The 27,596-nt window shown below is 38.3% G+C and overlaps 1 protein-coding gene across 1 annotated transcript in view; it reads left to right on the top strand.

Annotated features, from left to right (window-relative positions):
* Positions 1-27,596, top strand: part of LOC139457383 (scavenger receptor cysteine-rich domain-containing protein DMBT1-like) — a 92,243-nt gene that overhangs the window by 27,817 nt on the left and 36,830 nt on the right. The window contains exon 4 of the mRNA XM_071238788.1: positions 16,683-16,824. Within this exon, the coding sequence (XP_071094889.1) occupies positions 16,683-16,824 (142 nt within the window). The remainder of the gene's footprint in view (positions 1-16,682; positions 16,825-27,596) is intronic.

Here is a 27,596-nt window from a genome sequence, read left to right as displayed (position 1 = left end):
ACTGCATAGGTCAAATAAAGGTCAAAATTTTATATATTGATAAATAAGGAGCATGTGTTCAGCCAAACAACTAATTACACATCAACTAAATTTCATTACATTTGGATCAAAACTGACAGCAATGTCCAGGACAAGTTTCAGCTTGCAGTAAGGTCGAAGTGAAAAGGTCAAATCTAGGTCAAAATTTATAATATTGCAAAAAATGGAACATGTCTGTTGAGCTCCACTACTATTGCACATGTCAAATTTCATTTCATTTCATTTGTTTTAAAAAAAAATTGACTGAATAATGGTCTAAAATAGGTTTTGAATGTAACTGACAAGGCGGCCATATTGAAAGTTGGATTCGAACGTCTCTGACAAATTGTGATGTCATAATTTATTGGAATAAGTGTAAGGATTTTCAGTACCATTGGATCAGTGGTTTCTGAGTAGAAAATGTTTAGGACGAATGACTCACACAAAGGCCACGACATAAGTTCACTTGAATTTCAGTCAGGTGAACTAAGAAGTATAGTCTCTAGAATTATTGATCCATACAATACATTGGGGCATGTTCACTCATGGTGTCGAAACATCAATACATCAGGAAATGTAACGTGTCAGGTTATTAGAGGTATCCAGATTAAAAAAACATTTACAATTTTTTCACCTATATTTACAGCAACGATGGTTAGATTACCGCCACTGATGCCTTTAAACGAACCTTAGTTGTCAGAGAATGTATACATAATCGTCAGACTTTGACATGTAAAAATTCTTTGTTATTTGACTATTATATGCCAACATACTGTTTTCATGATCAAAATAGCAAGACTACGAGAAGCCTCCAACATTGACTCATCATAACTGACTGCGCACAATATACGCAATAGCATTTTTTCTCAAAACATGTACCCAAGAATGGGATGTGTGCATCATACGTAAGTGCACACACTACACACAAGAAAATATAGTGTATGTGGATGATTGTCAAGGGCATGTTTAACTTTGCTCTTGTGATAGGCTGATTGGTATTTCAGTTGTCAGGTGTTATGTTGTTTCCTGGTACGTTCATTGGCAAATACATTTATAGAGAATTGCACTGTAATAAGGAAGAAAATTGTGGACGGTTTCCGTGACTCAGGGATGTGTTTTTATAGCAACACTGAAATTTCCATTTATTGTTTCATTTAAAACATGATGTGTATTCGTTTCAATTTTTGACAGGATAATGTTTATGCAAATTTGACTTCATTTCCTTCAAACCATAGTTTGAAATGAGCCAGAGTTTAACAAGGTTTACATATGAGACAAACAGTCATTATCGATTTATTTTTCTCTTGAAGAAATTCACTATTGAAATGGAATGTTTAGTTTTGTTCTTTTTTATCTAAAGGAACTGTGCACTGAGGCTATCTACTATAAGTTAATATCCAATATACTCAACTTGAACTGTAGATATCATTTATGCTGTTATGGATAACATTGGGGATAAGTGTCACAGGTTGCAGCGTTAAAATAACAACTCAAGTCTGAGGCTGAGTAGTCAGAGTAGAATACAGGAAGGACCAGTGACATTTCCTTGTGTCACTTTTGCCATTAACCAGATGGCAGCTCTGCAGGAGATCTTTTTTATGGACAAGTGCAAAATAAAATTTAATGTGCTAGTCATCTAAGGTGCTGCAATTTGCTGTGCCAAAAATTTATAATTATGACAAATCCTTCTACCTCCATTACGTCATTGCCATGATCATGTATTTTGGCTGCAATCACGCTTTAACTAAATCTTTAGTCTAGCTAGTTCAGTTATCTACTTTATTCAGCTAAATTAGGAACATATCTTCAGTATACGTAAGTTGGTTGATCGGTTGATAATCACATAAGTATAAAGTTGATGTTGTGAGTGTGAACTGTCAAGGCTTCCTTTACCTCTCCTTCCTCATGCAAGTTGTGTGGTCATTATATGATCATGGGAGATCCTCATCCTTCCTGCTGGAAGTGTAGATATGTCTTTTGCTCTGCAGAGACGAGATGTGAGCAGTGCACCACCCTCTCCCTATTGGCCTTCAGCAAGTTGTCGGACTCCATTAGGAAGGCCAGAAGTAAGATGGGGCTAAGAAGGCAGGGAACATCTTCATACCTTCTCCTTTCATCCCAGCCAGTTGTCTCCTAAAGTCATGACGCCTAAGACTCCTGCTCTGGGTGAACTGGCCCCTGTCATCTCCAGAAGTTTGCTGGAGCAACTTTTTAACAAGCAGGTCAGCAATGGAATTAGCACTATTCACAGAGGGGGAATGACTGAAGTGATGTCAAGATGATCAGACTAAGAAGAATCCCCTGGCCAAGAGGCCTCATGTGGGCCAGACACACGAGACTAGCCCATCAACTTCATCATCAACTCGGACTGCATGGTCAGATGGAGCACACAACAACACAACACAAGCTAGTCATCGGGGGTAGAAGCCCCAAAGCTTTACCCATACGGGCAGTCAGACTCATGTACAACTATCCACGGGGAGTCCAGTGTCTTTGCCAACCATTACAGAAGACCACCGCATGGGCCAGATTGCCAGCACACACTCTACTAATTACAGAGCATCATCCCTTATGGGGCCATCATGGTCACCTTGCTGGATCTTCTCAGAAGCATATGGTTTGAGCAACAACCACCAGACGGGATACAGCGCTTACCAGCAGCAACACCAGCTGCTTATTGAGGGACCTATGTCAACGGACCTCTATCCTTTCGGAATTATTGGAACATCTCTACAATCTTATGTCCTGCAACCTAAGACGGAAGAAAAGAAGTTACAACAGATGCCAGAATCAGTGGCTGTCATGCCCAAGCTCTGTCCAGGCATGTTTATGATACTCTTCTGAGTGTCATTCCACCACAACCTGAATCATATGAGAGTATCAAGGGAAGCACACTGCAATCCATTAGGATGGATCAAGTTGGACTTATGCTTGATACCATCGTCCGTATGCAGGAGGACACATCAACCACCCAAGATGGATCCAGAGGCAACAGCTTCTGTCACAGATATGATCTAGTGCTGTCTCCGATCATACTAAGAGGATGGTTATGTAAGAACCCATCATGGCACCCAAGGTTTTTAATGACAAGCTCCGGGAGATCATTGATGAAGTCTGTCAGGATACAACAGAACGGTTCATTCCCAACCATCCCATCATTTCTCGATTTTTTAAACCTGACTATAACTATAGACTCCAATCTATGTCTACTGACTTTCAACATAATGCCGACTCCAGTTGAGTGGGAGAGCGTCTTTTGTCATATGCTGGAAATTGGCAGCACTTCACGTCCAACCACTGGATTCTTATTTACAGGTCACCGTCATATTGATGAATGTGTCATCAAACAACAAACAAACAATTTTATTTGATGCTACCATAATAATGGAACCTATTACATGCATGGTATACACGACCCCTGATGATCCAGGTTAGAATTTTTTTTCAGCAGCCTATGCTTGCTGTAAAAGGCAACTATGCTTGTCGTAAGAGGCGACTCACAGGATCAGGTGGTCAGGCTCGCTGACTTGGTTGATGCATGTCATTGTATCCCAATTGCGTCATGATTTCACTGGCTTGACTGGTTCAGACTCGATTATTTACAGACCGCCATCATATAGCTGGAATATTGCTGAGTGCAGCGTTAAACAACAAACAAACAAACAAATAAACATGTTATACACAACATATTTACAAGAGATGGGCAAAATAGGGTTCTTCCCTCTCTTGTTATGTGCAATCAAGGACAGCAGCATAAGTAATTCAGTACATTCATAAGTAACTGGACATCATCTGGTGTATAATCGATGGTGGACAGGGCTAGAAGGCATACTGTATCAATTTCTATAAAAAATAATTATGATATTCGAAGGGGCAGGCCCATTATTTATGAAAAGCAGGAAGTATCAAACACATGCATTATGAAACACTCCACAGCCAACTCTCATATAAAGTGAAATCTCAGTTGGGGATGATTTAGTCTTACTGGATGACTGAATATGCAGGTGTCAAGGGTGTCTTATGAGTACATGTGGACAGTACGATGACTCACATCAAGATGAACCATACACGTAGCTGGATACTGTATCTCTCTGTTGTGTGTTGCATTCTCGTTGGAAAACTTCATAATGCCGATGGTAAGTGAATGCTCATATGTTCAGTTTTAGTAATGTACTATAAAGAGAGATACAATTTTGCAACCTTAACAATTGTATCCACCCATTGTGTTTGTGTAATTGACATATTACATAAAGTTTCAGTGTATTGATGTCAGTTACATTACACCTTTAGTATGGTGGCCTGTAACAAAATGAATCTGAATCAGACACACCGGGTTTTAATCACACGAGCAATGACCCATGTCATCTTAAGCTGAAGACCCCAAACCTGTCATTACTACCCAATCCACTATTTTGTGTATCTTACATGCTGGATAAGCCATGGCAAAGTACCTTTACTAGTTTGACGATATTATTGGGGAAAATGATGTTTAAAATGCTCTCGATAACAGTGAGTTACCTCCCTTCACTTGTAGAATTGGCATTGAAGTTAGAGAAAAAAAATACACTTCACTGCGATTATAGTTAGTGAAAGCTTTAGTTTCTGTTTACTGACGTTGATACCTTTGAAGTGTTACTGCTTCTGCATTGGTACAAACAAGCCATCTTGGAATTTTTTTAGATACAAATACTTGTGCATTTTGTGTTATGAATAAAAAAACTTCCTTATTCTTTGTGCAAGTGATTACTGCCAAAAATCACCCTGTCACTTTAGTTGGTTTCAGTAAGTGCCAATGAAAAACCTTATTCTTTTTGTCCCTGGACAACATGCTTCCACTTAAAGCTGGGACTTGGTATTAAGCTCTGTCTGTATGTCCCCATAGTTGTTGTTAGCAAATTATCTCCAGAACCTCTGGATGAATATGGTTCAGTGTCTGTGCCAAGGTATATTAGAGGTGTTTGCAGACCCCTGTTGATTGTGATGTTGTCGACTTTTCTTTAAAATTCATGGGAAGCATTTGTCCAATTTACTGCTTGTCAAGCAGGAAATCTTCAGAACCTCATGATGGTGTCTTAGGGATGTTTGTAGAACACAGTTGATATTAGTGATCTTATTTTCAAGGTCACAGAAAGCATTTTACCTATTTGCTGTTTGTTAGCAATTTTCAGTTCGGTTCAATGTCAAGGACATTGACTTATTCTCATCTAAAATGTCCCATAGATTTTAAAAATTTTGTTCCATGATGTAGAAGAATGCCCTTTCAAAAGTTGATAAAAATTGTGAATATTTCCAAATGACCTCAGCCATCAGCAATTTGAAGATTAATTATTAAGATGTCTGAAATAATTTCCATGGATCAGTCAAGTTGGTTGAAAATTTGTGAACCTGTGGAATCCACTTTGATGGTCACACCCCATCCATGATAATCATTGCTTTCAGTCTATAGATACATCCGACCTCTTGATTCATTTATTTACAAGTCTCATCATTTCACGTGACTCTTGTTTTATTCTGGTTTCCATAACTGCTGTCAGCATTTTCAGATATCACTTATCCATGTATCTAAACATTTGAAAAAAATATCATGTTGCTCATGTGGAATGTCTTTACAGGCATGGTCTGTTTAGAACATATGTCCTGAAGAAACATTTCAGCAGCTAAATGACTACCGGTAGACTGTACAGATTTTATTCAATTGTTTTGGAAAGTCCAAGAATGAAAGTGGCGACCTTGACCTCATTTAGGACAGTCGGCAGACCACACTTTCTTTATTATTTCGTGGCGGGGGATATAGCAACGGAGTTGTCCGTCAGTCCGTCCATCTGTCAGTCCCTTATCTTCTCAAAGTAGACACATTTTCTCAAAAAGTCTTTAAGTCCGAGAAATGAAATTTTACACACAGATGTTACTGGTCATGATCTGAAATAAGTTCGAAAATTGGTGTTGTAAATTCATTTTTTTACAGAGTTATGGGTATTGCTCCGTGCTTTTCAACTTGGTGCATATTGTGTGAAATGGCGACAACTTTTCTCAGAAACTACTGAAGTTACGTGAATGAAAGTTTGCATGCTTATATAACCAAGGTATTTTGGAAAAAGGGTTTTTTAATATTTACTTAAAATGTAGTTAACCTAATTAAGCTTTGGGTAAAAATATGGATGCATATGAGATAAGTGACAGTACAGGGTGAGGGCATAACCCCCAGGGAAACAATTTTACAATACAAGAATTATGACTCTACTGACAGTGAGTTTACCATAGATGACCAGATGTTTTTCGAAATTCTACTCTTGCAGATAAGGGGCGAGACTATTAAATATTCATTTTACAAAAAGCGCCAACGAGAAAGAGATGAAACTGAACTCATATCTAAGATTAATCAGTTAACCGAGGACATGGATGCGACTAAAGACATTGAAGCTAAATCTAAGATACTAAAGGAAATTGATACGATAAATGCAAAACTAGAATATATTAATAAGATCAAAACACAAGGGCTTATGATAAGGGCAAAAGTAAACGCAGTCGAAAAGGGGGAAAAACCAACCAAATATTTCTTATCGTTAGAGTCTAGAAATTTCATAAATAAATCTTTCTCTTGTCTGCAAAACGAGTATGGAGATGTTTTAACAAATCAACAGGAAATTCAAGAAGAAATTAGAAAATTCTATTCCAAACTCTATCATAAGAAAAATGATGTTAGTAATGTTGATCTTGAAAATGTATTGAAGGATTGTAATGTGCCCAAGCTGGATAGAAATTTATCATCATCACTAGAAGGCAAACTTGACTATGAAGAACTACTTGCAGCACTGAAATGTTTGAAAAATGATAAAAGCCCCGGTTCCGATGGTTTCACTGCTCAATTTCTTAAATTTTTTTGGTCAGATATCAACAAATTTTTAATCCGATCTATAAATCAATCATATGATAAAGGTGATGGCCCATTACTCTAAAAAGGGGACTCCAAAAGAATAAAATCTGTGCTCCATATATTAATTAGCGACGACCAAAAAGGCTTTATGTCTGGTAGGTATATTGGCGAGATAACGAGGTTACTTTATGACCTTATGGAATACACACAATCACACCAAATTCCTGGACTACTCCTACTAATCGACTTTGAAAAGGCATTTGATACAGTTGACTGGTCCTTCATAGAAAAGACACTAGCCTTCTTCAATTTTGGACGATCAATACGTTCGTGGTTCATGACATTATATAACGGGATAGAATCCAGTGTACTTGTAAATGGTTATGGTTCGCCTATGTTTGATATACAAAGGGGATGTCGTCAGGGTGATCCACTCTCTCCATACATATTTATTCTCTGTGCAGAGATTCTTGCCATAATGATAAAAAACAACAAAAATATCAAAGGGGTAAATATAGACAATGTAGAATTTCTAATCAATCAGTTTGCAGACGATACAACATGTATGTATTTTAGACGGTTCCGAACAATGTCTCTTTCCTGTGTTTAATGTATTAAACGTCTTTGCCAGATTTTCAGGTCTAAAAGTTAACATTGAAAAAACGCGTCTCATATGGATTGGATCCAAAAAACGCTCAAGAATGAAATTATGCCCCCAACTTAATCTCAATTGGGACCAAAGTGACTTTGACCTTCTAGGAATTACATTTACCCAGGATCTTGATGATATGATAGTAACAAATTATACAGAAAAGATTAGAATATGTGAACAGCTAATGTCTATTTGGTCAGCCCGCAACCTTACTCCCCTTGGCAGAAACACGATTTTAAAATCGTTAATTATTCCTAAGCTACATCACTTATTCAGTTCACTACCAAATCCAAACACTGATGTTGTTAATGCATTTCAAAGAAATTGTTTTAAGTTTATCTGGAAGAATAAGCCTGACAAAATTAAGAGAAACCAAATCATTTGTGAAAAAGGGGATGGAGGGTTCAATGTCCCCAACATTAAAGCAACAATCCAGGCTAAAAAAATATCAATGATAAGACGCTTTCTTACTTCGAAATCCAAGTGGAGTTATCTATTTAATCTTAATCTTCCCAAGTTACCGGTAGGTGCAGGCAATATATTAGAACATAACTGTAACTACTTAAGAAATAAACTACTACCAATTACCCCTAACAATTACTACAAAGATATTTTGACTGCCTGGTGGGACTTAAACGCTCAACTGGAACACAACGCAAATCATTTACTGGCCGATAATATTTGGTTTAACAGTAACATATGTATTGGGCGTAAGCCCGTTTTTTATAGCACCTGGAATCAAAAGGGGGTACGTTTCATAAATGACCTCCTTGACAAAGATGGAAAATTTCTGTCGTTTGACAACTTTTTAAAATCTTTCGAGATAAAAACGAACTTCCTACTATATAACGGCCTTATCGTGGCCATAAAACACTATTTTAAGGCAAGTAATGTTGAACTAGAAGAATTGAACAAGTTGCAAAATCCAATTATACCCCCATGTATCGAAAATGTACTTAAATTTGTAAATGGATCGAAATGCTTCTACAACTTACTAATTTCAGAAGTCACTACAAAAAATGTACACTGTACGAAATGGGAAAAGAATATTCTAACGGATGACTCAATTGATAACTAGTCCCAATACAATAGAATGCCTTTTCGATGTACGAGAGACACTAAACTGCAATGGCTCCAATACAAAATACTCCATCATATACTTCCGACTAATGTTCTCTTGTGTAAATTAGGTTATGTTGAAAGTCGAAATTGCAGTTTTTGTTCAGTTGATATCGAGACCCCAATCCATCTTTTTTGGTCCTGTAATATGGTTCAGCAAATCTGGCGTCAACTTGAAGCTTGGCTACTTCAAAAGGCTAACATCCAAATCGAAATTACAAAGAAACATGTGATGATTGGCTTTCCAGAAAAACGCAATGACCCTCTAAATATCATCTTTTTGATAATAAAAGACCTTATATTTAAAAGTAAGTTAAACAAAAGACTCCCGTCATTTCAAGTCTTTCAGAACGAAATAAGAAACTACTACAACCTTACTAAATGTGCAGCGATTATTGAGTGTGACATTGGCCTATTCTATAAATTTTGGTCAACATGCCATCATCTATTTAGCTGATTACTTAGCTACGTACTGGAATGTTACATTTTATCAAATAAACCATCAGGCCTTTCAAAGCATCATCTAGGTATGTGTTGTATTTATATCAGGCAACAACAAGAACTTATCTGAGGACCATGTGTGTATATTTATGATTAATTCTATCATAAATAAAAAGGACTGGAGCAAACCATCTGACTTGTGATTTTGAGAGAGCTACATCATCCCTAGAACCAAGGAGTGATTGATAAGGACAAGTGACCAAAGGTAGAAGGGTAAAGTACCCGGAACCTAAGGTTACACTTATCTAAGACATACTTGTCAAGACTGAGTTCGGAAATTGGTGCGTGAATTATTTCTTTACAGAGTTACGCCCCTTGATCCATAATATTTTACTTGGTGCATGTGCTGAAGTTAGGTTTTATGTAAGAGATACTTATAAAGACTGAAGGTTTTTTTCCAGAGATGGGACTTTTGTGTGTATTAATTTCACATATATTAATAATGTCTGCTGATGACATAAAGCGGCCAAAGTGGCTTTTTCTTCTGAAGGCTCAATAGGACTTTTTTTTTTATAGTCTATGCTAAAGGAGAGGCACAGGCCACCAAACTGGGGATGCCCATGGCTATAATAAAAACGAGATAAGAGTGGATTAAATGGCCGAGGGTGTGCAGGTACTACAGTGATCCCTCGCTACAACGCTACCTTCCGGGTCCAAATAATTGATAAGCGTTATGAATGATCAGCGATTTAGCCGAGTTGGAGTTGTAGGTAGTAGATGACCAACAAACCAGTATACACGCTCTGCCTACCTACCACCATCTACGTTGCACGTTTCAGAGTTTAAAAAAAGATTAGAATAGAAGTTGTTTATGATTCATAGTGTGAAAAACGATTTATCCAGTATAAATATGCACTAAAAAACACATCGTATCCCTTCAGCGAATTCAGGCGAATAAACGGGTATAACAAACTTGGTCAATTAAAAAGATGAAATTTTGATATAAAAAATCACTAGACATGATGATTTACCATTTAAATTGTATTTCCTGCTCTCCAAGGGATTGTTTTATAAATATGCAGAGATTAAGATGACCGTATGTATTTTCTCGTAATAGGAAATAGCAATCAGCTGTGCACACGTTTCCTCCCTATCTACCGGTGATTCAGTCAAAAAGTACCCAATGATACAACTTTAAAGAATTTTGATGCAATGGTCGACAGAAATTGTATCTGAAAATATTATTTTATCAGGAATAATATATTCCAATATCGTGTTTGTTATTTTAGTTGCAGCTTTCACTGTGCGTGTGTGCGTGCGTGCGTGCGTGCGCACACACACACACACATATATATATATATGTATATATATACACACACATACACATACATACATACATACATACATACATACATACATACATGTAAATGTGGAAAGCTGAATCCAGCGTGATTATTGATCGACAATGATTATTGTTCCATCCTTGTGGCTTTCCTCGGTGTTTGGTAGTAGGGTGCCTAGATTGACAAAATCGCCATGACAGATTTTTCCCCTCAGTGGTTGTTTGACATGTGCGTCTATTCAGTCTGCACAGAAGGATAGGGAATCCCTGTATATTGTGTTCTGATTGTCTGACCAAGCCGCGTCACTGGCATCCATGTTAAGAGCTTCGGTGATTCTCCCTATGGTGGGTGAAATGGCGGGTGAACTGAAGCCGAGCTGTACTTCTTGGTATGCGCTGACCTGGCTGGGTGCTGAATGTTCTAGTAACTGAAGTATTTTAACAAGTTGTTGGTTTACCTGGCTACCTGAGTTAATAGCCTGCGCGGCATTTGTAAGCTGTGCAGATTGCATGTTAATTGCATTGTTGGAAGGAATTGTGGACATGCCACCTTCTATACTCCCGTTATTCGAAAACTCACCATCGGCTCTGGCCTCCTGAACTCTAGTACCCTGGGTTTGCATCCAGGTTGTCCTTGCCTGGTTGGCACCCCTCATGAGTTGTGGTTGATGGCTGCACTTTTCTTGGAAGGCATCACGGAGAGTCGAGTTGATGAAGGTGGTAATCATCAAGTCGTAAATGTCCCTTGGGTGAACTTGGAGAGTAAAGCAAAATAAGTTTGATACGATCGGTACTGAAATGGATGGTATTCAAAGTGTAAATCGGCAAATCAAACGCGATTGTGAACAAAGAAAACGAACAAAGTGAGAGCAATTAGATATGGCAAAACATGTGTGTACTTGAAGAGAGACGTTGCACGAATGGCTATAGACGATGGAACAAAGGAGGGGTGACACTTGTGCCCTGGGCACGGGGCAGGGCGCTGACCTGGGGGGGGGGATTGAGTTACAGCAGTAATTAGCCCATGGTTTGGATAAGTGCGATAAAGCCACTTTGTAGTCAGTTCGAAATGTAATTATATTCAATACTTTATGAACAAACAAAATTCTAATGTGCCCCATGGCGTGGGATAGTGATAACGCTGATTTCTTGTTGTGATATTGACCTTATTTTCAGGGTCTCAGTTAGCATTTTGATTGATTTTGGAGTTTTTACATATTTGGCAGCGAACATAATTTGGAAACCTAGAGTTCTCTCTGATTATTATGATGACTATTTGATTCTTAAGGAAACCTGAACTGTATTTTGGAATAAAGAAAGCAAATGTTTCCAGTATGGAAATGTGAACCCAACGTTTTATATAAAAATCCCTCTTTTTAAAAGAGAGTAGCCAACTAAGGGCCACAACAACTTTCAGTGTCACTTGGCCACCTGTTCTTCCCCTTTTATTACTGGGTAATTATAAAGAAAGTTGTTCCTGGTCACTTCTGCCCAGAGTTGTTCATTTGGGGCAGTAACTGATAAATTATAATTATTTTACTATTTATCCGTTGTGTTGATTTACAGATTTTTAATGTGACAGACAGACATTTTATTCATTATAGACGCCATAGACTTCTAATACAGCCACCATGCAAATACAAGATCAGCATAGGTATATGGTGCAACAATATATCCATTATACATTACTTGATTGTTTGTAGTGGATGCAATGAAAAGTATATCAGAAAGACAGAACTTAAATTAAAAAGAAGAATGAATCTTCACTTTACTTTACTCTTAATTCTGCTGGAATTGGTAGAGAAATATCTTTCCACATTAAAAAGTGATTATCTTATGTTTTGGACCAACTTTTTAATTTATACTCATTCACACACTACAGTAATTTGTTTTTAAGTTCACAGATTTCTCTAATTTCTTCATAAAAAGATACACTGTAAACATGCCATACATTCAAGCCTTAATGTTTCTACTTCAGGATGCGTTGGGCGCTACACAGGCTCATCTGGCTCCATCTCCTCACCTAACTACCCTGGCAATTATGACAACAACCTGCACTGTACCTACATCATTGATGCAGGAGAGACATTGATCACTCTTGTGTTTGAAGATTTCAAATTAAATGGATGGAATGATTTTGTCGAGGTATGTGTTGTTGTTATTTTGTTTCAATGTATGCTAGCACTTTATTTTTAAAGCAATTAGAACCAATATGGAATGAAGCATGCAGATAAGTGTACAAGATAAGTGAATATTTTAGAAAATACTTTTGCAGACAGCAAATAGAACATAATACTGATACGATACTGATATGAATGAGCCTATTCTCCAATCATCAGTAAGAAATTTGAAAGGCTAATGATTACACAATCAAACAGCATCATGTTTGTCAATGTTGGTGAATGGATATAAAGAATGTTACATCTTTATATCGTAGGGCTACACAGTATTACTGGTGTACCAGTTAACCGCAATATGAAATTGAAACAATTACGTATCGCGATATGTTTGCGATGTACCGGTATATTGACAATGATTTTGTGTTTTCAAATTTAACTTAACTCTTTCCACACCGTAGGCCTGTTGATCATCTATTACGACCAAGAAGCATCAAGTCCCCAGACGTAGGCCGGTAGACCGGCCAATCCGTAGTCATGTCAAAATAGTATATAATTTTATAAACCTACCTGTCAAATCATTCATTTATTAAATCTATCATGAAGTGGAAGAGGGATAAAGGAATGGGTGCCGTCCGTCCCTCCCTCCGTCCTTCCATCCATCCGTCTGTCCGTCACATTTCGTTTCCGGAGCAGATGTTGAAAACAATACCATTTTTCTTCACCATATTTGGCACATAGATAGGTCTAGTGTCGAACTGATGCCTTTTGATAGTTTGGGTTTAAAATTTTAATTTTTTTAGTTTTCATTGGAACGACTTTGATTTAGACTGAAAATGGCGGTAGTCCTCGTTTCCGGAGCAGATCTTGAAAACCGTAATATATTTCTTCATCAATCAAACTTGGCACATAGATAGATGTGGTGAACAGGTGCCTTTTGATAGTTTGGGATTTAAAAAAAATTTCCATTTCCATTTCCATGGCAATGACTTTGACTTAGACTGAAAAGGGCGGTACCATATTTCTTCACCAAACTTGGCACATAATGTCATCTCACAGTATTGAATACATTTCCTTTCTTGTTGGAAAGTTCTGCATTGCTTTTGTGTATGTTCCTCCAAAAGTGTCATGGACACAGTTGTTGCATTCACTGACTAACTTCATGCAGAAACACAACTCATTACAAATACAACAGTGTAACTGATCTTAAACCTACTCAATTGTATAAACACTAAATATTCTTGTCAACCATACTCTGTACTTCACTTGCTCGATAAGGGTGTTAGAACCTACACCGAAACCATTGCTCCTAATTGTAATAAAGAAGTTGTTCGTCCATATGTCTCATCCTTACTCATTACAAATACAGTTACATATTCTATCATAAACTGCAGATGGCAAAACAACACCAGTAATAACTTTGTTTAAGTGCTGCAATTAGGCTATTTACAAAAAGGCCCTGGGAACATAGTTCACAGGAGCTAATGCATTGCACACAACCGGACATATCATATTGGCGGGGATTGTGAGTATTTCATGCTTGTTATATCTATCACATTTCACAATGCCTGAAATACGTATCCCATTTCAATTATCATTTTATCATTTTTTATTCATAGATTAAGAAATTATTCACTATTGCCTGCAATGTTATTAAAAATAGGTAAGTGGATTTTATGAAATCTTATATTTGCTGAAAATCGTCAAATTTTCGCTTCCTTGGTCCTAAATCTGGACGTTATGAATGTGTTAGCTTACATCTTTTTATTTACAACAAATTTAATTAAGTTGTAAATGCATTATTCAAATAGTATGAAAAACATAACTTTCATATTTATAAACAATAGGATCAGAGCTTTCAAATGGTGTATAACAGAGAGTAGCAAAGATGTTTTACAAGCAGATATTTTCTTTTATAAATGTTGCCTTCATCTATCACACCATCTGCCCAAGGCAAGAGAGGAAGACTGTAAATGTCCAGTTTCCAGCCTTGCTGAACTAGGCTGGTATCATGGAGTATACTGTTACATTTTGGCCGGACTAACGGATCTGTGCATAGTTCAATCAAAATTGTGCAACGAAATCGAAATCTGGTTCGTAAACAGTCGTGCAGATTTTGGTCAATTGCAGGATTTGCAAAGCATGAGAGTGAGATCTTTGTATAATCCATACAATAAACTAATGTTCATTCATTAAGATATTGATGAGTGTTGGGAACAGTCCCTTTGAATATTTATGATTTAACACACACATTTTTATACAGTTTGACAGATTTTAATAATATGAATATCAAAATTCATCACCACTTGCAAAGTTCACTCAAATGTCACCAGTGGGAAGTTGTCACAGATAAACACGAATGCTAACCATGTCTGATCTTCTTTTACCATGGAATGCATGAACTGTTTGAGTGACTTCTTTCCATCACACAAAAGAAAACACTGCAACATAAATGTTTTGGCACATTGTGATATTAAAAATCAGTAATGTAGTCATCAAAATGCTTGGGTGGTCTCCTTTGTCTGACCAGATGCCTCTGATTGGAAATAATTCTTACAAATACAAAACCTTAATTACATCAATGCCTGAAATCCTGTATTTTGGCTGTAATCACACTAAAATCTTTAGATTTTCAACAAGTCCTCTTCATTGTCTATAAGCTATCATCATGTTTGAGACCTAACATAGGAATTTGTAGTTATTATTGGTGTTATGTCTCCCCCAGAATGGAGGGAGACATATTGTTTTTGGCACGGTTCCCGTCGGCGTCGGCATCGGCGTTCCACCATTTCCGGACCATAACTCAGAAACCGTTTAATATTTTTTCGCGAAACTTTGTATACACATTAACCCAGCACTGAAGTGGTGCCTTTTGCTATTTAGAGATTTTTGACTTTTTATTTTTTCTCGTTTCCATGGAGATAACTTGAACATAGGCTCTGAATGGGGGTAAGCTTTGTTTCCTGACCATAACTCAGAAACCGTTTAATATTTTTTCGCAAAACTTTGTATACACATTAACCCAGCACTAAAGTGGTGCCTTTTGCTATTTAGAGATTTTTGACATTTTGATTTTTTCTCGTTTCCATGAAGATAAGTTGAACATAGGCTCTGAATGGGGGTAAGCTTGGTTTCCTGACCATAACTCAGAAACTGTTTAATATTTTTTCGCGAAACTTTGTATACACATTAACCCAGCACTGAAGTGGTGCCTTTTGCTATTTAGAGATTTTTGACTTTTTTATTTTTTCTCGTTTACATGGAGATAAGTTGAACATAGACTCTGAATGGGGGTAAGCTTGGTTTCCGGACCATAACTCAGAAACCGTTTAATATTTTTTCGCGAAACTTTGTATACACATTAACCCAGCACTGAAGTGGTGCCTTTTGCTATTAAGAGATTTTTGACATTTTTATTTTTTCTCGTTTCCATGGAGATAAGTTGAACATAGGCTCTGAATGGGGGTAAGCTTGGTTTCCTGACCATAACTCAGAAACTGTTTAATATTTTTTCGCGAAACTTTGTATACACATTAACCTCGCACTGAAGTGGTGCCTTTTGCTATTTAGAGACTTTTGACATTTTTATTTTTTCCCGTTTCCATGGAGATAAGTTGAACATAGACTCTGAATGGGGGTAAGCTTTGTTTCCTGACCATAACTCAGAAACCATTTAATATTTTTTCGCGAAACTTTGTATACACATTAACCCAGCACTGAAGTGGTGCCCATTAGTTGTTTGAAATTTCTATTTTTGTCTCTGTTATTTAGTAATGGAGGGTGGGAATGAAGAGATGGGTTTAACGTGAAGTAAACGAATGAATGGGGGTTAGGGGAGTGGGGGGAGACATATGTTTTTACGAGTAAAAACACTTTCTAGTTTTTATTTGTGTATAGCTGTGAATTCATGTGGACCGTTTAAATTGTACCCAGTATTTAATTTTGAGACGTCTCATTGTCAGAGTGTCTGCCGCGAGCATTCTAGAAAATGTAATACACTAATAGAAATGCGGCGTAAAACAACAAACAAAAAAGAAAAACATAAATCCAGAAAAATCTTCATTTCCTAGACCTACATGATGTAGATTTAAATGTTATTACTCCATTTGTAAACTGCAGGTTTATGACGCCTCCGACAACCTCCTTGTCCATCTACGTGGAGACAGACGGGGCTACATTGTCCAGTCAGCTGTCTACTACCGTGTTGTGTTTACTACGGATGGATATTATACCTGGAAGGGATTTAAGGCTGTATGGACAGGTATGTAGATGTGTACTTCCATGATATTTTGCTTGCTTTTTAATTTGTCTCCATTTACTTCTTATCACTTCTATCACTTCACTATCCCCCTACCATGGGGCACATTAGAAATTAGTTCATATAGTAGTGCATATACAAAGAGAAAGGGAGACTAACTTCAAAATCTTTTTTATACAAAAACTCAATCTTGACAACTTCACTGAAACTTCAATGTGAAACTATTTAAACCCACTGTTAGGAAGTAGGCAGGTTCAGATGCCGTTTGTAAATTGTGGTTTGTGTTTTTCTTCACAATAATTCACCATATATATACCTTGTACAAGTTCCTTTGTCAAGTGGTATGCCTCTCAATTAGGTAATTATGGTTCTTTGACAACCATGTGCAGATCTTATTTTTGAGAAAATCCAACATAGCACAACAATTTCAGTATTTCTTTAATATTAGTATAAAGTTTCATAGAAGATATATTGAAAGAAATATGGATATATGATCCAGAAACAACCCATTTGGTTGTAAAGGTACGCCCTGGTAATGAAAGAAACCTGAATTTTGGTAAAGTAATAAAATATTAAATGGTTTCCAATTTATGCTCTGGAAACTAAATGTGATTGCTAAATGGATGAACAGACTCATGGACAGACAGCACCCACTCCTATGTGCCCGTCTCACTTTGTGGCAGGGGATAATAAAATAGTTCTTTGTCGGTTTTGCAGCACCTTTATTTCCTTATAATATATCCCTTTTGTGTTGACACTAAAGTGTATAATTCTTGCGAATCCTCTACCTCTATAACATCTTTGCCATAAATCCTGTATTTTGGCTTTAATCACACAAACTAAAATCTTCAGATTATCAACAGACGTCCTCTTCACTGTCATTTACACAATTAGTTGTTCCCAATATAGCACTATAGCAACCCAAGCTATGATGTGCATAATGGCGGGAACCTCACTTCTTTCCTGTGTGTGCTAGAGTCAACACCTATTGTTATAGTTGTAACTACCTATCACTTGGTATTAGTCACATTAATCTTAGATTGTTCTATATGTTTTCTTAAAACAGACATATTAAGTCTATATCAATAGCTGCTTATTATAGTGACGATCGTACTCAAGTGAGTATAAGGCTGGTGCGAGGTGTTTGTGTGGTCGCAATGGAGTCTCCCACTTCTGCTTGTAAGAAGTGTGGCCATTTTATTGTCACGGAAGATTCATCAACTGACGGTGCCAAAGCTGACTGCTCGGACTGCACGGGACCGTCCAACCGACCGAGACGAAGATTATATCATGGGACAGTCCAGCGGTTTGATGGAGGACCATCATTCCCGTAAGGGCTCCGTTATACACAGGCAGTAATCACAAGCTGCACGGACCTTACTTATAGTGAAATCCTGGCCACATGCAGATGATGAACCGCACGGGGAACATGTTAAGTGTATGGATTATGACAAACATCCACCCCTCCCAGGAGTTACCCACGGTCATTCTGAGGTGGAATCGGACCTATATGAAGAGGTTAATCAGGCTGACGATTCACCCCAGTGGGATTATACAGAAGGATACAGCTTTGTTGAACTCATTGAAGAATTGTATCATCTTATGCCTGTACTCCAACCTCCAATGACCAAAAATTCACCACCTCAGATGCCAGAATACGGAGGATGTCATGTTCCTACATAATCTCAACACATCCACCAGACATTGCCATGGCCGAGTTATGCAGGCAGGATGGTAGATCAGGGGTCTGAAAATCTACTAAAGCTCAGACATGATGACCGCCTACCCTTACCAACATTGAAGTGGAAGTTGTATAAAATACATGATTCTCCACTTCCGGATCATCAAGTTCTGGATGAAGACTTTAAAAGCTAGTACGCAACCCTAATACTAATGTCACGTTACCTGCTTCATGGATCAAGGACCTGTCCATTGCGTCCAGACATTCAATGGACATTGCGCTTATATCAACTGGTTTGTCGCCGGAATCAAGCACATCATTCCACCGTTGCAGACATCGGCTTATCCGGAGAGACTTGTATGAATATTAGGATGGATCGAGTTGGACTCATTCTCAGCCTGCTAGAGACTAGGGCTGTTACGATTCACTCGCGTACTCAGTGAATCGAACCATATCCATTCATGAATTGAATTCGTTATTCGTGGCCACTAGAATCGAATATTTATGAATATGCAAGCATATGCATTTACATAAAAAAAATACCCATAAGAACATATTTTATGCATAGATTTCTTCAAAAGACAACACTCTTATACTATTTAATTTGACAGTATTGTGGTCACTGGTCATTGTTGCATTTGAGCATATACATATAAATGAATAATATATTGATAATATATTAATAATTAACAAACCATTTCAAATAATCTATGTTGTTGTTGCCTCACTGAACATGCTGAATATAACAAATAATACATCAACTGCTGACTTGTTATTGTATTATAACAATATTATATTCGTATTCGCTACCCTATATTCATGATACGAATTGTATTCGCCTCATAGTGTATTCGTTGCAGCCCCACTAGACACCATAGTCTGAATGCAAGAAGACTTGCTCTCCACCCAAGTCTGGATGTCTTCACAGCTACTCTGTGTTCAGCGTCAACAACTACTAGCACAGATTCGTTCAAAAGCAGTTTCCAACACAATCGAAGAGGTTAATAATGTCACAACCAATATGTGCTCCCAAGACGTTCAATGGCAATTTGGGACATGTCATAGACAAGATCAGACATGATACAACTGAACGATTTCAAGTATCAACTATCAACCTAGCTGCCAAGGCAAATGGATCTTCCTATCCCAGAAGCGTTCCTTGGTTCAGAAGGACTTGTCATATAAACAACCACCTGAGAAGAAGTTTGTCCCTTCGGGGAAGGATTCATTCCAACTGAGTCGGGAATACGACAAACGTCAGTCTTCTCAGTGATCTTTTCGTCTGTCCGACTCTGAGAAATGAGGATCCTATTGCCGGGACAGATCTGGGGGCAGAGGTGAACGCAGGTTCTGAGTTCCTTGCCACCCATTCCGCCGTTATGGACCCTTTCGATATGGTTACGTCTGCTGACTGCGATTTACGCCTACCATCTTTTAACATAATGCCGACTCCGGGGCCAGTGGGAGGGCGTCTTCTGTTATCCACCGAAAATTGGAAGCAGATTACGCCCGACCGCTGGGGGTCTAGACGTCATGGCTCATGGATAAAAACTGCATTTCAAGAAGCATTCCATTCTGAAATCTCAAGTCGTTGGACACAGCTTTTGTCGAGTCGTAGCCAAGCTAGCACAGAAGATCTGGCCGTCAGGAAGCTACTAAAGAAGCGAGCTATTCGGAAACTATCAGAGAGCAACAAGACCAAAGGCTTTTATTCTCCAGTATTCTTAGTTCCAAAAAAGAATTCGCCTGACATGAGGATGATCCTCAACAAGAAATTTCTGGTACCTCCTCCAAAGTTCCAGATGGAATCTGTATGGAATTGCGGTCGAGTTTGAATACAGGAGATTTGCTCATCAGCCTCGACCTACAAGATGCCCATACCTGTGCTTTGCAATCAATGGTCGTTGTTACGAGTTCCAGGTCTTACCATATGTCCACCAGAAGATCGATTTGTCAAGACTATTACTATGATTCAATCCCTATCAAGTCAACCCAGCAGGTCTCTAAGGTGGTGGATGTCTCTTCTAGGCAACCTAACGTCTCTACCGGTTATGACCTTTAGAGGAAGGTTGATGTTACATACATGGATCACTTCACAATGATCCCATACCTAAGCGTTCAAGACTAACTTACCTCTCAACTTATTACAGAACGTGCATTGGTGGACTCACAGAGAGCATGTGATGAGCAGCATTCCTCTGACTTCTCTGAAGACTTAACACCATCTATTCAGATTCAGGATGGGAAGCCCATATTGACGATCTCACGGTACAAGGATCTTGGAGCACCGGAGAGAGGATCCTACATATCAACTGCAATGAAATGGAGGCCATCTATTATGCCATCCTGGCATGGAAGATATGTCTTTCCCAATCACCTACCCACATAGCCAGGGACAACACCACAGTAGAGGCATACATTCAGAAACAAGGAGGAACCAGTTCCAGTTCTCTGATGATGGAGACTACATGATTGTTTGCCGTGACAGACTCCATATTCCCGGGAAGTTTAACATCCTTGCCTACAGCTAGGGGAGAATAGTGGCAACAGAATGGACCTTACATCCCCAGATCTTAGCTTGGATAACCAGGTTATGGGACATGCAGCACCTAGATCACCTGCCAGAACCATCGACTTCCAGTTTATGTCAGTCCAGTTCCCAACCCAATGGCTCACCAGATTGATGCGCTTTCGATGGATTAGACGTGTGTCTATTTGCTACCATGGTCTCTCCAAGACAAAGTCATCCACAAGGTGGAGGAAACAGAGTGCATAATAATCTTGATAGCACCAATCTGGCCCAGCAGAGCATGGTTCCCCACATTGTTTAATCTATTAACTCTTTCAACACCAGTCAACCAATAGAATTTACTGCTGGGACACCGAGTTCCCAGAGACTCTTGTGTGATAGATGAAGCCAACATTTATCAAAGAAAATATCTGCTTGTAAAATATCTTTGCTACTACACGCTCTACACCATTTGAAAGGTCTGATCCTAGTGTTTATAAATATGAAAGTTATGTTTTTCACATTGTTTAAAATGATGCATTTACAACTTAATTAAGTTTGTTGTAAATAAGAAATGTAAGCTAACACGTTGTTAATGTCCAGATTAAGGACCAAGGAAGCAAAAACTTGACGATTTTCGGCAAATATAAGATTCCATAAAATCCACTTTCCTATTTCTGTTTAATTTTCATTGTTTACATAATTGGAAAATCATTTTAAAAAGAATTATAAATAGTATCTGCTCATCACCCAATTCCCGATAACAGAGGCTGTCCGCCAGGGGTCCGGAAAATATAAAATCCCAATCGGACATTTGCATTTAGGCCACACACCCTTCAAATAGAGTATTTTAGTACAACTTTTCACACACATTACAAGTTGTTACGTATTCATAATATAACCAATTATGAATTGTTTTAATTTAAATTGTTTAATTCACCGGACAATTAATAACAAATAATATCATTTTAGATATACATGGGAAACATACGTTTGTTTCTGTTATAATAACGATCTGTTAACGTAGTGAATGGTCTAATTAATATTCATGAGTCTGCTCAAGTGTACGCGTTGTAACATTTTGATCGAGAGTATTATCCCATATTTGGTTATCACATGACCTCACGGAATAAAAGTTTTTTTAAATAACTAAAGATTATTTAAAAACAAGATAGATAATATAATCACAAATACTAAAATATCTTTGATAGCAATAGTTATTTGAATACTTTTTTCATCTGTTCTTAATTATTGACCATAACAGAAAGCAAAGTGGCGGTCAATCAAGATTCAATATACGACTAGCTACTGAAAATAATAAAATCTGCAAATCCTCATTGTATGTCAACCAAGTGAAAGTCGTTAGCCACGACTTACAAAATGATTGTCCAGACTTTGAGGGTTTGGCAGATCCGCTCGACTGATCTGCATCGGTCGACTGGCTGTCGTCACGCTTTCGCTTCTTGTCTGAGGTTACGTATCGTAGCATTGTGAGGATAATGAGGTACATCGATGATGCAAGGTTTTTATGTACAGTTGCAAACACTTTCACTCAAATGAACAAGATGTTCTCAGTAATTAATAGTCGATTAATCAGTTTCAACTCAGTTTATTGCCTATTACAGTGATTGACCGATTGGACTAGCATGTAGGTACGATGTATTTTAACAGCAATCAAAACAAACAAAGCTTGTCAGTGTAGATTATCTTCATTGGGTTACAACTGCAGACAGAAACTGCTCAGTCCTAACTGTTGATCATGTCCTTTCAAAATTTAAGAATGTCCGGACAATACTTTTTAAAATGTCTGTACAGAAAAATTTAAATGTCCGGTAAGCAATATTTTAAACCGGACTTTTGAGATTCCCAATCGGACATGTCCGGCGCATATGACAATTTCCGGACCCCTGCTGTCCGCTCAGTAACATGAAGAAATACCCCCGTTTTCGAGGCTTCGTATGAATAGCACGTTCGTCGAAGACTGGCATATGAACCATTGCTGGAAAGCTTATTCCTTCATCTACATGTTCGTAACATCGCCTGGAGTTTTTTCATAGTTATTACAAGCGATTTCATTGGATTAAAATTGGTTTCTAATGATGCTTTCTTGCCAAAATCTGCTACAAGGTGATTAGTCAAATTTAAGCAGCCAATCAAATTACAGGTGTTGTACAAAACTCGTTTATGATAAATTTCAGAAGTTGAGGAAAGATTTTTGTTTAATCGTGTTATTCTGAACTTTTAAACTGGAAATCACAACATATATTAAAAATATGGAACTTTGTGAGTGTATCGTGCTAGGTTACAATCTGTGACAAAGATTTTTCATGCATATATTTTTGCATGAAACATCAAGTCCGAGCCGAGAATTCAAGGCGACGGAAGTCGAGATGTCATTTGACTTAAGTTTGAAAAACTAGTGGGTCTGATAGACCAGTTAGGTTTGAATCATCTAATAGCCTGGGCTACAGATCGAAGGCCTCCCGTATTTGGCATCTTGGTGTAAAGGGATGTGACAAAGATGATGTTGCTGTTTGGTGGGAGGTTGAAGTTACCTAGGGTCTGGATAAAGTCGGTGGTGTCCCTGATGTAGCTGGGATAAACGACAAGATCTAATCCTGGAATTCCCCCCACTCCCTCATTGTCTTTTGTTTCTATCTGGAACAGCTCTTTCTCCACACAAACCCAATTCTGATACACCAATCAAAACATGACTACTACTAACTTTGACATCTATCTCAATGACGTAACAATCAGCACTCACAATCATGGAAGACCTTGATTGCCCACAACGTTCTAAAAGTTACTCCTGCCAGGATGGACTACAAAGACATTAGGAGCGCTCGTAGCTCCTACAGGTTCATCTGTGCAATATGCCAAAAGACGCCAGGACGATCATAAAAATCACCTGAAGCAACACGAACCACCACCATCGCCACCGGTACAACCAACATGGCTGATGGCCCATTGTCGTTCACCATTGTTACTCATCCCAGCATACAGTCCAGCATGTGTATTACCCCCACCTTTCGTCAGATGGATGGGTTTTCTAGATGATCCGATTGTCGATCTAGACACAGGACTCTGGCCTGTGTACAGGCAACAGAACAGGGAGGATATGGCCAAGACATCAACTCCCCGAAATGTTAGTAGACATCACGTGCCTGCACTTAGTAAAGGCCACCTAGCTTTACAAATAAATAATTTAAATCCCATCTCAATGGTTTGTCTTGTATTAGATCCACTGATCTGAGGTAGACTCCTTAATCCCAGCTGGGACTTCATCCAGTGATCACAAGCACAACAGCAAAACAATAAGTTTTAAAATACAAATTTATTGAAGCAATCATGGCCAAAAGTGGCGTAAAACTAAACTCACTCACTCACTCATAACATGTCATGTCAGCATCCACTTTTGGTCGAAATTGTTGAATTATATAATGAACTTGCTACTGGGCATTATGGCATCGTCTTTTGTTGGCTACTCTGCCATGTTGGTGCAGCAGGGCGTGGAGTCATCCTACAGATGATATCCTTACCTTGTCAGCTTGCTGACGGGGTTAACCTCTTTGGTCATGTGGACAAGGCGTCTGACCTTGGATCAGAAGGTCTGTGGTTCGAATCCCATCACGGGACTCAGAAATTTTATGGCCGCTTCATTAGGATCACTGGTAACTCCATGGCTGATGCTGCAGCTAAAGCAGCACGCAACAAATCTGACACCACTTATCAGCTACAGCGATAGCAAAGTTGTCATCAGATGGGACACCCAAGAAGCTATAAATAAAATACATGAAATTAGGTGAGGATCCTACCTTCTAAATCCCTTGTGATGAAAGCATTGCAGTCAAGCATGTCCTGCTTGACTGAATTGTTTTTTCCATCACAAGGGATAACTAGTTCAAAGTTTCAACCATAATGAATCTTTTTAATATCAGTTCTCATTTAGTAATTGTTTTTTAGAAAAGAAATTGAATTTTCATAAATTTTGATTACTATGTTGTGTATAAAATACAGGATTTTTATAACTGGCAGAATAAATGTGATAACAGAGATTGTTAGTAGATGACCCTCAAAGGGGTTTGAAGTAGTGTAAAATAATTGACATACCCTGCCAAGTAGATTTGTTCTAAGTACCACGTTTTTTATTTGTAGACTATGTGCTGTTTTAATGTTAGGCTAAATGTGTCAATAATCGCCGAAACCTGAAGGGATGATGTAATTCCTGCAGGGGTCCATGCAGATAGCAGAAGTACTGTAAGTCCCCATGGTCCCAAGCATGGTGATCTCACTCGATAGCCTGTTTTTATATATGTATTGTCATGCATAGTGATGTATTTATATGGTTCCATGCTAGTTTTAATATCAATCTGTGATAAGTCTAGTTATTTTACTGTCTGTTGTTGCCAATATGACTTTAAATTTTAACTAACTCACTCACTTGTTGACATGTCCTGCTTATTTTGATTTGGGACTAATGTACATCCCTGATATATACTATGCAAAAACAGTAGGGGATAGTGGGAATCATCAAGACATATCTTCTGATCTATATCATATAAGCAAATGGAAATGATACACAGGCTGCAGGATCTCATGGGTTCTAATGGCAGGTGTGATGACAAGGTGGTGCACTCGGTTGTTAAGGTTGGGGATCAGTTTCGAAATTTTCATTTTGCAGCCAACCTCACTAATATTAGGTCAACCACACAGACATGCAAGACTTTTTGGAGGCATGCATATGAGTTGGCCAATGTCAACTTGATTCATGTTGTTCCAACCCATGAAGATCCAAGTTAGAATTGGTCTTCAGCAACCCATTCTTGTCGTAAGAGGCGACTAATAGCTATGTATCCCAATTGCGTGGATCGATGTTCATGATATCAATCACAGGATTGTCTGGTCCAGACTCGATTATTGACAGGCTGCTGGAATATTGTGGCGTTAAACAACAAACAAACAAACAAATATGTTCTTCCGCTCATCAGTGAGAGCAACACCAAGTTCATTGAAAGTAGTGAATGGAATCGACATTGACGTACCGTATATCGCTGTGTATAAGGCGACCCAACGTATAAGACGACCCCCCTGTACACGCCTTCAAAATCGACCCAAAATCCTACACTCCGTGTATAAAGCGACCTGGAATGAAGCACATCACAAGTGCGCACACAAACCTTATATTTTCTACGAAGATTGGTTGCGTGTGTAACTCCAGCACACGTCGCCTTTTTGTGTTTACACGGTGCGACACCAAATTGGTGCTAGTGTAATGAAATTCATTTATGAAGTAATAACATAAGAGACAATGGTGAGTTATTTAATCGCCAAGTAACCATGTTGTAACTAACAAGGCTTATGTTTGCTTCACATTCAGAATGTTAATTCAACAATCACTTACACACACTGTCCCCAACGGTTGTTAATACAACTGTAAAAACAACGGGAATTGATTTCAGCTTCACCGGCTATCACATGTTAGGTCACATGTGCAATATGCAAATGCTTACCAGTACTTCCGTCTCTCTGCTCACTTATGTTGATTGTTTTACCGTGTCAGCTGGCTTGACAATCTGGATCGAGGCGAGGGTCATTTCAACTTAATTTGCAGAAAATATTCAACTTTATTCAAGGAAAACAGATACAAAGCATGTTCATGTATAAAAAAAGGTAAATTGGAACAGTTATTTAGGACAAAATGGGAAGTTTTATTGTCAATTGCTGGGCAGGCTATCGAACGCCAGTTGAAATCGCCAGTGGAAGCTGAAAGTGAAACAACTGGAAAAAAACATGAGATCTTCGACTCCATGTATAAGATGACCCCCCTTCTTAACCCCCTCATTCTAGGTACGAAAAACTCGCCTCATACACAGTGATATACGGTACACGTCTGCCAATGAGGAGGAGGTCAGAACAGAGTGATGGCCATGGCATGACGTGGCTGTTTTGCTGTTGGAGGAATTGGGTCACAATCCTGGCACGATGAGCACATTCATTATCATCTGGAAAGATGACACGTTGTAAAACATGTTGTGCAAATGGCAACATGAGTTGTGCAATGATGTTTTCCTGATAGTATTGACCTGTGACTCTGCCATGGACAATATGGAGCACAGTTTGGCCAGTCATTGTGATACCACCCCATACCATTATGGATCCATTCCAAAGATGATCATGCTGTTTGATATTAACATAGTAATGTCCATAAAATGCTCATTAGGACATTTCCAAACTACCTTTGGTCACTTTCTCTGGTTAACCACTCCTTGGTTCTGGGGATGATGTAGCTCTCAAATCACAAGTCAACTTGGGTGCTTCAGTCCATTTATTGAAGATAGAAGTTATAGTAAATGTAAACTAGGTTCTCAGTTGTTTTCTTGTTGCGTGTATTACTTAAATACAACACATACCTAAGGGATGTATTGAAGAGCCTGATAGCTTTTCTCGCCAACTGTTAACTTTACTGCTTTTATGACCCGGAATTCAAATCTACAGAGAGAACCTCTCTGTTCAGCTGTGAGTTTTCGAATCCCCGCACTACTCCCGGACAACTAACAAAATACTATCAATGATAATTTTAGCTCC

Source organism: Haliotis cracherodii, unplaced genomic scaffold (assembly GCF_022045235.1).
Source record: "Haliotis cracherodii isolate W230 unplaced genomic scaffold, xgHalCrac1.p SCAF_12, whole genome shotgun sequence".
In the NCBI taxonomy this organism is placed as follows: Eukaryota; Metazoa; Mollusca; class Gastropoda; order Lepetellida; family Haliotidae; genus Haliotis; species Haliotis cracherodii.
Note: the sequence above shows the minus strand (reverse complement) of the source record. Positions and strands in the feature narration are given on the sequence as shown.